Source organism: Hippoglossus hippoglossus, chromosome 14 (genome assembly GCF_009819705.1).
Source record: "Hippoglossus hippoglossus isolate fHipHip1 chromosome 14, fHipHip1.pri, whole genome shotgun sequence".
NCBI lineage: Eukaryota > Metazoa > Chordata > Actinopteri > Pleuronectiformes > Pleuronectidae > Hippoglossus > Hippoglossus hippoglossus.
This window is the reverse complement of record NC_047164.1, coordinates 6,056,273-6,069,742: the sequence shown is the minus strand read 5'-3', so window position 1 is coordinate 6,069,742 and position 13,470 is coordinate 6,056,273. Positions and strand designations below refer to the sequence as shown.

The 13,470-nt window shown below is 41.7% G+C and overlaps 5 protein-coding genes and 1 long non-coding RNA gene across 6 annotated transcripts; 1 reads left to right on the top strand and 5 right to left on the bottom strand.

Moving 5' to 3' along the window:
- Positions 1 to 1,025: 1,025 nt before the first annotated feature.
- LOC117774323 lies at positions 1,026 to 13,243 on the bottom strand. Its single transcript, XR_004616051.1, has 3 exons — positions 13,231 to 13,243; positions 12,087 to 12,088; positions 1,026 to 1,297 (listed from the first exon to the last, which is right to left on the bottom strand). It is a non-coding gene; the product is annotated as an uncharacterized LOC117774323 (long non-coding RNA).
- Positions 1,347 to 2,505, bottom strand: LOC117774319 (claudin-4-like). Its single transcript, XM_034606654.1, has one exon. It carries the CDS (start codon positions 2,430 to 2,432, stop codon positions 1,800 to 1,802), a length of 633 nt encoding a protein of 210 aa, XP_034462545.1. The 5' UTR covers positions 2,433 to 2,505; the 3' UTR covers positions 1,347 to 1,799.
- LOC117774322 (claudin-4-like) lies at positions 4,240 to 5,395 on the bottom strand. Its single transcript, XM_034606657.1, has one exon. The coding sequence runs from the start codon at positions 5,358 to 5,360 to the stop codon at positions 4,803 to 4,805; it is 558 nt and encodes a 185-aa protein (XP_034462548.1). The 5' UTR covers positions 5,361 to 5,395; the 3' UTR covers positions 4,240 to 4,802.
- Positions 7,519 to 8,328, bottom strand: LOC117774321 (claudin-like protein ZF-A89). Its single transcript, XM_034606656.1, has one exon. The coding sequence runs from the start codon at positions 8,276 to 8,278 to the stop codon at positions 7,646 to 7,648; it is 633 nt and encodes a 210-aa protein (XP_034462547.1). The 5' UTR covers positions 8,279 to 8,328; the 3' UTR covers positions 7,519 to 7,645.
- On the top strand, positions 9,964 to 11,079 carry LOC117774320 (claudin-4-like). Its single transcript, XM_034606655.1, has one exon. It carries the CDS (start codon positions 10,012 to 10,014, stop codon positions 10,642 to 10,644), a length of 633 nt encoding a protein of 210 aa, XP_034462546.1. The 5' UTR covers positions 9,964 to 10,011; the 3' UTR covers positions 10,645 to 11,079.
- LOC117774318 (claudin-4-like) lies at positions 12,514 to 13,347 on the bottom strand. The gene has a single exon (XM_034606653.1). The coding sequence runs from the start codon at positions 13,147 to 13,149 to the stop codon at positions 12,514 to 12,516; it is 636 nt and encodes a 211-aa protein (XP_034462544.1). The 5' UTR covers positions 13,150 to 13,347.
- Positions 13,348 to 13,470: the final 123 nt, after the last annotated feature.

Sequence of the window (13,470 nt, the reverse complement as noted above, 5' to 3'; positions counted from 1 at the left end):
GGGCACGAGCTGTGAAGCCGTGACATCATCTCTTCCCGCCCCTTGTTACCTTTGTTTCAAGAGATTATTTTTGGAAGCAACAAGCACTGGACAAAGCAGGAGGAGCAATAACAAAGAGCTTTACACATTTATACATTTATATGTTTCGCTCTCGTGTCTTGATCCCGTCACAAACCACCTCTCTGCTGAAACGCTGAACTGAGCCGAAAGTGATGAAGAGAGTTGTAATATGTTTCAAAGATAAATACAAGTGAGGTCAGTGCTCAGTGAGTGTGTGTGTGTGTGTGTGTGTGTGTGTGTGTGTGTGTGTGTGTGTGTGTGTGTGTGTGTGTTTGTGTTTGTGGAGAATGTGTTTCTGTAACAAAATAAAGGAGAGAAATGTGGAACACAATAAACCAGTTTCATTCTAGCAGTATCCACGGGGCAGAAAAACCTGTTTCAAACATGCAAAACCCTCGCCCCACAAACACACACACACAAACACGCACTTACACACACACACACGCACAAACTACCAAACCTTAATCAGGCTCAAAGTAATCTTTAATCTTGCCGTCCTTGTAGCTTCGGGGGATAGTTTTTGGTGTCATTCTTTTCTGTTTTACGCATTACATAAAACGAATATTTTGGCCTAATAGTGGGATATTCGAAACTATTATTATTATTATTATTATTAATTATTATTATTATTATTAGTAGTAGTAGTATAGTCAACCTACAACCACAAAGAGTCTGTTAAATAAGTCAGTTTTATATATGTTTTAATATTTTCACATGAATTCAGACACAACTACACTATGATGTAATTGTTTAGAGATTTAGAAGGAAGTATAATCTCTCCAAGAAAGCATATTTTTCCATATTGTATTTTATCTTTATTTAAATTGTTTGAATTAGTTTTTTAATTTATTTTCATTTCCAACCTTCACTTATGGGTTTATACAAGAGATATAATTGTCAATAACACATCAACAAACACTTAAAACCAATCACAACCTCTTTATACTTTGTAATGAACTATTTATTAAACTTGAACACAAAAATATGGTGACTTCATGTTAGGTGTTACATTTATATCTGGAAAAGGTGATTTTCGTCTTGTAGAGATAAATAAGAGGGAATAATACATATACACAAACACTGTTTATCATTCAGAGTGACAGTTTCTTCAGCAGGATGAACACGTTGTCACACAGCCTGTTAGTAAGGATTCTTCCAAGTACACTCGAAAAACCTGATTCTTGGCATTTGTCACTATAACTGTTCCTCTCACTGGAAAACGTAATCTCAAGATGATCTACAACAGTGCAACAATTCACATGACAACAGCAAACAAACAAAATCTGGAGAAAACGGCAGAAAATCACGTGAATCAGTCTCCTCATCATCAATATTCAGTTGGTTTGATGGAGGAAGAGGATCCAGAGTGTCAGGCTCAGTAACAGCACTCGTAGATTTCACATGTAAATACACAGTAATGCAGTTTTTAACACGTGTTCTGAACCTCACGTGTCATAGAGAACATGTGTGGGACTGATAAACAACATAAACCAATAATATAAGTAAATCTGTACGAAAATGTCCAAAATAAACCGTAAAATAGAAAAACATTGAATAATCTCAAAATCCCAAACTACACATTTTACAATGTGCACGGTTTTTAAGAAAGTTTACGTTTTTAAGTTACATACTGCAAAAGCTCCAAGCTATGTTCTAAATGGTGGAACTTGGCTCTTCCTCATGAGACAAACAGGAGGTGAAAGGTCCATTGATTCTCTGTCTTATCTCCTGCTGACGATCTAGACGTAGGCCTTGCTGCTGTCCACAGAGCGAGCCTTGGCGTACTTCACGTCGTACTCGTTTTCATCTCTGGGGGGACAGGAGCTGCAGAGGAGGCCCCCACCCAGGAACAGCAGCCCTGCAGAGGCCCAGCCGATGTAGAGCGAGGCCCCCAGTTCCCTCCTCTGAGCGTCGATGAGGAGGGGGTTGTAGAAATCCCGAATGACGGTGTGCGCGGTCCAGCAGACGGGGATAAGCACCAAGACCCCAGCGATGATGAAGAGGATCCCAGCAGCGATGGCCACTTTGCTCTTTTCCCTTTCCTCCGACACAAACTTGGTGCACTTGCCCCCGACCACCGACAGAAGGATCCCAAAGACCCCGATGATGATGGCGAGGATGACGAGTGCTCTGGCAGCCTGCAGGTCTCGGGGCAAGGCCAGGAGAGAGTCATAGATCTTGCACTGCATCTGGCCTGTGCTCTGCGTCACACAGTTCATCCACAATCCTTCCCAGATCACCTGGGAAGTGACGATGTTGGCGCCAATGAACGCCGTTACTTTCCACGTGGGGAGAGCGCAGATGACGATGCTCAATATAAAGCCGATAAAGGCCAAGGCCATGCCCAGGATCTGTCTTCCAGAAGACACCATGCTGAGGCTTCCGTCGATCTCTCCAAACAGGCCGGAGCTGCAGAGAGACGGGGCTTATTTACGAGTGAGGGAGACGAAGGAGCAGGTGGTGGTATTTATTGTCCATTCATGGGGGAAGCAGACTGCAGCTCACTTACAGGTTTTCTTCACAAGTCAGAGGAGGAGTTTTGTGGCGCGGCCTCTGAACTGAAACTGGTTTGTGAAGTCATCTCACCAGACCAGATTGCTTCACAACTGCAGAGTTTCACAGACGCACACAGGAAGAAAAACTCTTTCTCTTACAAACATGGTTCTTCTGTAAAATCAAAAAAAGTCTTATTACTGTGGGTATTTGCTTGGATGACACTAATTATATGAAACATCATTTTCTACTTTATTTTGATTCACTTCGGAAGAAAATCCATCCAGTCGTGATTTATTATTTCACTCAGCCTCTGGAATAGGTTATCGGCTTCATTCCCATCCCAGGTCAAACTTCTCTCTTTTGTATTAATACTTTATAGGTGCAAAGATAAATGTATCAATGTTTAAATTGATCCTTTTATCTGAGACACTCTTTTCTCATGAATCTTTCAAATATTGTTATTTCGATGTTCCACCTTGTTATTGTGGGTTATACAAATAGAATATGATTGATAGATTTATTTAACCCTACAATAAATTTAATTATATTCATTGTTGTGTCACATTATCTTCACAATATTTATTTTGGCTTCATTCTCTTGAATAAGCCCGTCCCCTCGTCTGGTTGTCCCTGATCTGACGGATTAAAGTCCCCTGCTCAGATCCTGGTTGTGTCCCCAGAGGCTGATTATACAGCTCTTCCCATCACACTCTGAGCTGTGTTCAGGGGGTTATAGTCACGCACTCGAGTTACGAGCTCTCTCTCCCACTCGATGCACGAGTAAACATCCTGGGGCTGTTTGATCTCATGATATCAAACATGACAGCGTGCAGGAGGAAGGTTGGGATCTGTAGGGGAGGAGGCCCAGACAGTTTGTAGATTGAGATGTTTGCTCGTGACTGAAACCAGGCTCAGGATGTCACAGAGAGCAACACCTGGAAACATAAGATATTCTACGGAAATTTGCTGATTCAGAAATCTGTCAGGAGCTTTATTTACAAATTTTAAATTTATAGATAAGAAGTCACAAATTCACAATGAAAATTACCAAAACAATAAAAGCATATACAACATGAAAACAGGATTTGTTTCTCTGTCCATTGAGAGGCCAAACAACAACATTCACACATATTGAAAGTAGAAAAATGCAGATGTGTGTTTATCAGCAGCTGGACCTTCATATAGCAGCAGCCTGTGACTTTGAATGTGCAACTGCTTTAGAAAACTTTCTCAAGGGCCCCAAAGTTTTTGATTTAATGTGGTAATATCATGTAATTTCATCTGAGTCTGTATTTAGCTTTGCCTAATTTAAAGGTTCAGGGTGTAGAATTTAGTGACATCTGGTGGTGAAGTTGCACGTTGCAGCTGAATACCCCTCACCCCACTAATTTCAAGATAACCCTAACATTTAAAGGTTTCTCTTTATGTCTCTGATTCATTGTTTTGTTTCCACCATCAAGAGGATTGTTATTCTCCCTCACATTGAACTATTAGAGATCTGACTGCTCTGCCTCCCATTTTAACAATACACACTTACACAGCAGCAGAGCAACAACAAATTAAATATCCGCAGTGAATTATTACTTTTGATATTCTTGGTAGGTTGTCAGAGAAAAGAAATATGTGATTGCATCTCTCTTGTTAAAGTCCTGTTTAAACTGAGACTTTGATTAAATTCAAAGTTGTTTTTCGTTAAGACATCAGACGACACAAAGTTCAACAAGGATATGCAAAAGTGAACTGAACAAAGGAGGTTTGTGTGTAATCAAATAGCTCGGAGCCAGATCCATATCAGGTTTTTCAGGCTTTTATACAAATTAAAATGACCAACACATTTTTCTCTCACTTCCATTTTATTCTATTTCTCCGTCTGTTTAAAAATACAAATATACAAAGTAATACAAAGATATACAACTGTGTGTGGGAGTGTGTAATAAGTGACTATTCTTGCAGCATTCATTTGTGCAACATAAACAAGTCACATAAACTCATATATCTGAGTTGATTTGTTTAGTTATCAGTTCCCACAGTGTCACATTATACAACTATTAGCTTAACTAGACATTTTCCTTCAACATAAACCAACAGAATTTGAATTCACATTTATCATTTTACACAAATTTTAAACTAAAGGTCGAACATTTTGAAAAATCAAACAATGTCCATCACAGTGAACACATAACTGTACATGTTTACAGTGTGTATTTGATCATTTTCTTCATTCTTCTCTCTTCTTCTTCTCCTCCTCAGCACCTGAACGTGCTGCACAATATTCCTCCTCCAATGACGAGCAGAGCTCCAGACACCCAGCCCACATATATGGAGGCCCCGAGCTCCCCCCTCCTCTCACTGGTGGCCAGTGGGTTGTAGAAACCTGTGATGATGCTGTGGGCTGTCCAGCTGACAGGGATTAGACACAGGAGCCCTGCTATTATGAAGACCACACCCCCAGATGTGCCAATGTTGGCTTTGTTCCGCCAGTCGTCACGATAGAAGTTGGTGAAGCGCGCCCCGACCACGGTGAGCCCAATGGCCACCACGCTGACAGCGATGGACACACAGATCAGAGCCCTGGAGGCCTGCAGTCCCTGTGGTAGAGCCAGAACGGAGTCATAGGCTTTACACTGCAAGTGTCCGGTGCTCTGGATCACACAGTTCATCCACAAACCTTCCCAGAACACCTGAGAGGTGATGATGTTTGCCCCAACAAAGGCTGTCACCTTCCACATGGGCAGGCAGCAGATGAGGATAGTGCCGAGGAAGCCGATGATTGCCAAACACAAACCAACAAGCTGTGTGCGCATGTTGCCAGAAAACAAATCCAAGGCATGAATTTTAAATTAACCACAATGTCAAAGACACAAAACAAACCCACAGCTGAGCAGTTCAGTCGAGCAGAAAATCCTTTGGACCAAAAGTTTTGCCTCGGTTGTAAAAGCAGCTGGTTGTGTTTTGCTGTTTTGCGCTGCAGGTATGAGAAGGAAGAGAAACAGGGAGGGGACTGGTTAGTTTGCAGATCAGGTTTCCTGCTTGTCCTGATTACTGCTCGCTGTGAATGAACAGGAGACGAAAGCTGTTAACAAAAGCCCTCATGTGAGAAGAGCTGCTTTGTGATCCAAAGCTTAAGGCTTTGAATTTTCAACTTTCAATGGACTGAAACTAACATTTTAACTATTTCAACGTCTAACAGTTTCTGTATAAAGCATCTTAACTGTACAGAGCTTAAGAAAAACTGGAAGAAAACACTGAGTGGTGGGAAGTGTACTATGGGATCAAATGAGGGTTTGTGTGCGCTTATAAAAAAAGTTATGTAGGTGTAGAAATATCTTGTGTATGTGTAAGAGATTTGTAGTTTTGGAATTTGAGGAATATTTTGTGCATGCTTTACAGTAACTATATTTATGATTTGTAACTGTACAATTATATTGTTCATGCAGAAATAAAGATTTGTAGCTCAAAATATTTTGTAAATGTGTAAAAACGTTTGAGCTGTAGAGATATTTTGTACATGTGTAAAAAAAGTTTTGTAGCAGTAGAATTTCTTTGTAAATATCCAGAAAAAAATTGTTACTGGAGAAATATTTTGTGTAGTTCAAACATGTGCAGGAACATATTCAACAGTGATGTTTCACAAAGTGAGACAGATACAAACCTGGCTTAGTCGAGCCAATCAGCACATAGCCAGATGAACTCAGGTTTCAAACTGTCCTATCAGGGGGAAGAGGACCCACCTGAGACCCAACCTAGGTGTTGACCTAACTGCTAATGTTAGCCTAGCCATCATGCTAACCGGTGCTACGAGGTTAACCAGGCAAGGAGAGACACTCATTACATATCTTTTAGCTTAACCCTCGGCCCAGCCGCTGTTGGCAAGTTAATAAAGCAAAACTCAACCCAAAGCAAAGTTTTAGTTACACCAACATTTAGTACGGTCAACCTTTATTATTGTAATTAGATTTTGTCCAAACCTTTGCTGCTTTAACTGTGTGATACAGTTGGTAATCAAACACTGATTATACCGACAAAAATTAGAGTATTAGATGTTATCTGTTCTGTAAATATAAAGCCAGGAGCTGGTTAGCTTAGCATAAAGACTGGACGTTAACAATTCCTTTAATGACATGTTCCTAGTTTAGAACAGAAGGTGCCCATGTTAGAGTTCATACTACTCACCAGAAATCAAATTGTTTAGGCCGTGTCTGCTCAACCCAAAGCTGCTGCCATCGTGATCGTCCCTCAAACATTAGCTTTAGCTGCAACTCATCACTAAAAGTTTTTAAAAAGTTACCACATGCCTTTTTGGTCAGAATGTACCATTACTCGCCACCTTGTGTTTTACCATGATTTTCATTTTCCTCGCCTCTTGCCATGTTTTAGCATTGAGCCATTTTCAAAGTGTTTATGTACCAAGCTGCATTGTCAGATCTTCAGTAAAGTGCATGCAAGTTAAATATAAGGATTTGTAGAACCTCTTTAGCTGCAGAAATTAGTCCAACAGACAATTAGGCAAAGTGAAAAAAGTAAATATACCAGTTGTAAATAAATTTCAGTTTACCAAGTTAAGCCCTTACACATTTGAGTGTCCATGGGATGGAATTTGTGCAATAGTGACTTAAAGTTTCAACAAATGGTACAAAATGCCCTTGGTCTATAAAATTATACATTTCAAAGTACTGGACTTTAGTCAGCAAGTTAGAAAATTATAAATTTACTTGTCACTGGATTACAGACTAGCCACTTATAAATCAAGCATGTAGAAAGTTTTACAGACCCTGGCCAAACTTTTAAGTAGTTAAATAAATCCTGGATTAAAAGTTGCTGAATCAGTCACACCCCAAATAAGCTGATTTAAAATCAAGAGACCATTAACTCCTTACACTGGATGAGGCTGATTCACCCCAAGAAGAGTCAAGGCCGAACCACCATTTTAAAACATTTGTCATGCACCACACAACAAGAAAACCTTGGGTTCATAAGAAGTTTTATTAAAATAAAATCAGTAAAACACATCGATAAAAAGGTTAACACTTAAAAAGAATTTACTTCAAAGAGTCCAGTCTCCTGCAGAGCTGAACTACTTGCAGTCATTTCAAACGTAGGCTCCTCCACTAGCTGCTGAGCGCGGGGCAGAGTATTTCGCTGAGTACCTGCTGTCCTTGCGCTGCGAACACTGACAGCACAGAAGTGCACCTCCGATGAGAAGGAGTCCAGCAGATCCCCAGCCGATGAACAGCGCCGCTCCCAGCTCCCTCCTCTGCGCGTTATTCATAATGGGGTTGTAAAAGTTCCTGATGACCTCGTTGGCAGACCACGACACAGGGACCAAGCACAGGACACCACCGACGATGAAGAACACCCCCGCAGTGATGGCCACCCTGCTCTTGGCCATCTCCTCTTCAAGGCAGTTGGTGCACTTCCCGCCTGCGATGGAGAGCAGGAGTCCCATGAGGGAGATCAGGATGGAGATGACGATCAGGGCCCGGGCGGCCTGCAGGTCTCGGGGCAGGGCCAGCATGGAGTCGTAGACCTTGCACTGCATCTGGCCGGTGCTCTGCTTCACACAGTTCATCCACAGGCCCTCCCAGAACACCTGAGCCGTCACGATGTTGTTCCCGATGAACGCCGACACCTTCCACATTGGCAGGGCGCAGATGATGATGTCGCCCAAAAACCCAACGGTCGCCAGGAACATGCCAAGGATCTGAAGACCTGCAGACGCCATGTTAGTCTCAAGTTGTAAAGAAGCAGTGTGGCAGCCAAGCAATGAAATACAAATGGTGGCTTCCACCCCTGCAGCTTTTATACCTGCTGTCCATGGTGTTCCCTGATTGGCTGTTCCAAATTATCCAAACTGAAAACACCTGTGGTCGTCAAGGGTTCACACGTCATCAACCACACACAGGTCGAAGTTAAACTGAAGTTTAAGTTTGAGTGTTTTGCTGCCACTTTGAACTAAATTGTGATACTTTACAAATAGTAATCAATACATTTTAATACATCTCTAAATTACCAATTCACATTCCTCTTTATCTATCAGAATTGGGTTTTATTGCCAGGCAGGAGGAATAAAAGGAATTTGCTGTGGTTTATTTGTGCAAGTATAAATATAAAAAATAGGAAATAAAAATGTAATATAAAAATACTATAATTATTAATCTAAATGTATTTTCTTTCTTCATTCTTTAACTTATTTTGTTAACCCATATGTGTTCTAAAAATTGTTAATGATTCATGTATTTTATTTAAATTCTTGAGTTGAATTGATGTAAATTTCTCTAAAACATGGAAACTTGTCTCTGATGCACTGACACCTGAACCATGTGAAGAGATGAGACATGAAAGGATGAAGTTTATTGTCACTTCAGGATTCTACATTTTATAACAACACATTAAACATTCTCCCTTTTTCCACATTGAAGTTTCTGAAGGAGTTTGTTCTGACGACTGCTGCTGATGTCCATGTTTCAGTTTCCTTCACCAGAGCAGGAAAGTGTCTCCACCTGTGCTTATTAGTCAGTGAGATCAGCTGTGTGTGTGTGTGTGTGTGCGTGATATGAATCAAACAGAGGCATGAGGGCAATGGAGTAGCAATTGAATTTATCTGTAGATAAATGAAATTAGAAGTTCAAATCTTTAGAGGATCACTTTTGATTGTATAAAAAATTGCCCTTCAGGGTTTACACATTAAACCTTACATGAATAATTTAAATAATATAAAGAGGTATAAAAGTAATAATCTTTTATTGAAGCATTTATCCCTCTAAGCTATTTCATCTGGCATTTCTTGTGTAGCTATATCTTACCATATATCTATTATTTTTAGTTTAACTATTTCAACTGTTTATCATTTTAACACATGGTGTTATAGCATTAAAACTGGGAGAAGTGTATCCCAGCTGTAGAGTTTATTAGTTATTCTGACAGTTATGGTAAAGCTTAGCACTACATCCTGAATTTCCTTCTTTTTCATACTTGCTCAGCTCCACAATCTTTCTACACATTCTCTGGCAACTACAAAAGTCGGCCTCTAACTGGAAATCCCTGTTTGGCCGTCTGACGTGGTTTTATTAATCCATTATCGTGTGACCTGCCTAGTTTGCGAAGGACTTTGAAGTTAATGTTTTACAATAAATCTTCCTTTTCCATTATGTTAGATTTTTCAACTTTTGCCTTTTGACTGAACCTCAGTATGAAAGCGTCTTCTCTTTCTCGGAGCTCTGCTGAGGCACCAGAGGGCCTCTTTGTTGCACAGAGACACCTCTGAACTCAAAGGCAGCCTGATGGATGTTTACACTGTCTCTGAGCAATGGAGCCAAAGCCCACCCAGAGGAGGGGGCTTCTCAGGGGGCATCTGTGGATCATATAAAACTTCCCCACGGTCAGAGAGATTCTAGTTGCCAGCTCGAGAGAAGAACTGTGACAGCAATTAAGAAAGTAACTCTAGCAAAAACTGTAATGCCATCTCTAGGGTTGCAGATTCTGGGCGTCGGGTTGGCGGTGCTCGGATGGATAGGAAACATACTCATCTGTATGCTGCCCCTGTGGAAGGTGTCTGCTTTCATCGGGAACAACATCGTGGTGGCTCAGACCATTTGGGAGGGCCTGTGGATGACCTGCGTGGTGCAGAGTACGGGCCAGATGCAGTGCAAGGTCTACGACTCCCTGCTGGCCCTGCCCCCTGACCTCCAGGCAGCCCGGGCCATGGTGGTCATCGCCATCCTCTTCTCGCTGTTTGGCCTCCTGCTTTCCGTGGTTGGCGGGAAGTGCACCACCTGCGTCGGGGACAAATCAGCAAAAAACAGAGTGGCCATCGCAGCGGGTGTTTTCTTCATCCTGAGCGGGGCTCTGTGTCTGGTGACTGTGTCTCTGCCTGCTAACACTGTCATTAAGGACTTCTACAACCCCTTGGTCCCCGATGCCCAGAGGAGAGAGCTGGGTGCATGCTTGTACGTGGGCTGGGGAGCTTCAGGCCTGTTGCTGATCGGTGGCGCTCTGCTCTGCTGTCAGTGCTCGTCGGGTGGAGACCGCTACAATGGAGCAAAGTACTCGCCGCCCAAATCCACGACACCTGGGAAGGAATTTGTCTGAGCCAGTAGCTTCTGTCGAAAAGTGCCTGACTGTACATACAGTGCAAACCTGTTACTGTTACAACGTCTGATTTGCATTTGTCATTAACTTCTTAAAACTAACAAACTGTGGCCTTTTATTTCTGAAAGATACCAGAGACTCAAAGGTATGTGCCATGTTAGATAAATGCATCACTGAGTTAGGACTGGAGACTCGGTCATTGTTTTGTGTAATAGTTTTAATATTAATTCAGACTCTGCTGATGTTTTTAGCAAAATAAGCACTTCAGGAAAAACGAATGTAATCACCATGTCAAATGTGTTTTGTTTTTTACATTCATGTAATAAACTGTATTTTTTTGTCAGAAAGGTTTTTTTTTAATTATGCCTGATTTTATGGAATACAACAAAGTACATGTTCAGTCCAGTACTATGGTAATTAAAGCAAATTTGAGATGCATCCCCTGAATTATTATTCCTTATTTGACAGAGATACTTACCAGTAAATATAAGATGTTTATACTCAAAACCTATGATCAGCTTATAAAAGGATTGAATGCTTTGTTACTTTATGGGTTTTTTACTTTAAGGCCACTCAAAGTAAATCTGTGATTTGTGCTATTGAACTCAATTGAAGTAAAATTGACTTGACTATATAAAGCCGTTAATTTCAGCTCCACCTGGACCAACAACTAATCAAATATCATTATAAATTTAATATTAACGGTGTCCATTCTTTGTAACTAGTGATTTTATTTTGATGCTTTACACTTTCTGAAAATATCCATATTCTTTTACCCACAAACAAACATAGTGTAAGTAGTACTGGTCAAAATGGAGGGGAAATTACAGTGGTGTATTGTTTTTTTCTTTTCAGGCCGATTTCAACTGAAAATGTCTGTAGACAAAAAGAAACCCCCTTAACGAGGTTTAGGATATTTCATCCTGACAGGACTTGGCAGATGTTCTCTTTCTGGGCAAAGTGTAAATATCCATTCTCCGCACATGTAAGACAGTTCCTTAGCAACATGAATCCGAGCATGTGCAGTGCTACGTTGTCTCTGGCGGTGACGTCCACTTGACTCACGGCACAAACTGTAAATAACTGTCCTAAAAGAAGGGCAGTAGATTACAACGCGGCAAACATCTCAACCAAAAACGTTTAACTCCCACGAGTCCACTCCCCTGGATTCCTGAATGCCTCATCACGAGTGGTTAGTGAGAGGAGCAGTTTCAGCTGAGAGCAGGTGCAGAGTGAACACGAGAAAGACGTCGTGAAGGGTGTGAATCAAAGACTCTTTATTTCTGACATTTCAAAGACTCTTTATTTCTGACATTTCAAAGACAGGCAGTGATCTGTATATCATTAAAAACAACATAACAACGTATTTCAAGTGAACATCGTCTCATATCAAAATAGCTTTTTTTAAAGTAAATTCAAATTGTTAGGGTTAGAAAGAACACGTCTGTATATATTACACTTTATTGCATCAGTTTATCAGTCTCAAAAGCCAAAGCAGGTATTGTAATTTATTCATAATGCAAATATTGGCTCTGAGAAATGTCACAAGCCAAGTCATTAAAGCTAAAAAAGACAGTGAAAAATAATATTTATGAAGAAATTCCTCCTTGTCAAACCTGGGAATCAGCCGTATAGTCATTCTGGCTTTTTCTTGACAATATATGAAGTTTAGGCTGTTGTGTTACGTTAATTAGTGAAATATTCAGTGAAGTTATAGAAAAAATCATTATTGTTCCAGATTAAACACAGTGAAATGTAATTTAGTTCCTTTTTACCACTTCGCTATTAGCAAAAACACTTTTAAGCACATACACGGTTGTTAGAAAGTTTAGTTTGGGACCCCTTCTGCAGCCGCTGCAGCGGAAACACTCACACATAGTCCACGTTTGAAGCTACGGTTCTTGCAGGGGCGAACTTGGCAGGTATGTAGGGTCTCCCGTCTTTTGGGGGGCAGTTGTTGCACAGCAGGCCCCCCCCCAGCAGCAGCAGCCCAGCAGAGCCCCAGCCGATATAAAGGCCAGCTCCGAGCTCCCTCCTCTGAGCCGCGATCACCAACGGGTTATAAAAGTCCCTGATCACCGCATGAGCTGACCACGACACCGGGATCATGATCAGCATGGCGGCTATGATGAAGACCACACCGGACACAATGCAGGCTTTGGCTTTGGCCACCTCGTCCTCCATGCAGTTTGTGCACTTCCCTCCAACCACGGCCATGAGGACGCCGAAAATGCCGACGATCACAGAGATGATCACCATGGCCCTGGCAGCCTGCAGGTCTTGCGGCAGGGCCAGCATGGAGTCGTACACCTTACACTGCATCTGGCCCGTGCTCTGCACCACGCAGGTCATCCACAAGCCTTCCCAGATCACCTGAGCCGTGACGATGTTGGCACCGACGAATGCAGTGACTCTCCACATGGGCAGAGCGCACGTGATGATGGTCCCCAGCCAGCCGATGAAGGCCAGCAGTACACCCATCAGCTGGAGGCCTTGAGAAGCCATGGCTATGACCGCAGAGCCACAACCCAACTTCTACGCTTGAAAACTAGAATAAAAAGAGGATGCTGTTACAAAAATGTCCACGTCTTGAAGATGAATAGATTCTGACCGTATAAAAATCACTGAAGGCTTTAAGAGTTGGGTCTCACACGCTGCTGCTTGAGGAAGTGTTTGCTGTGCTCTGATGCACTGAGGTCCAACTGTGAGAAGATAACTAGCAGCTGCTGTGGGTCAAACTTTCAGGGAGGAGATTCCAGGCTTCCAGACAAAAGGAGAAGCCTGCTACCTGAAATCCACAACCCTTGTTTTTCTCTGCTCATTGTT

What these genes read in the sequence shown, in the direction of transcription:
- LOC117774319 (XM_034606654.1), bottom strand. Translation starts at nt 2,432, where the DNA reads ATGGTGTCTTCTGGAAGACAGATCCTGGGCATGGCCTTGGCCTTTATC.
- LOC117774318 (XM_034606653.1), bottom strand. Translation starts at nt 13,149, where the DNA reads ATGGCTTCTCAAGGCCTCCAGCTGATGGGTGTACTGCTGGCCTTCATC.
- LOC117774322 (XM_034606657.1), bottom strand. Translation starts at nt 5,360, where the DNA reads ATGCGCACACAGCTTGTTGGTTTGTGTTTGGCAATCATCGGCTTCCTC.
- LOC117774320 (XM_034606655.1), top strand. Translation starts at nt 10,012, where the DNA reads ATGCCATCTCTAGGGTTGCAGATTCTGGGCGTCGGGTTGGCGGTGCTC.
- LOC117774321 (XM_034606656.1), bottom strand. Translation starts at nt 8,278, where the DNA reads ATGGCGTCTGCAGGTCTTCAGATCCTTGGCATGTTCCTGGCGACCGTT.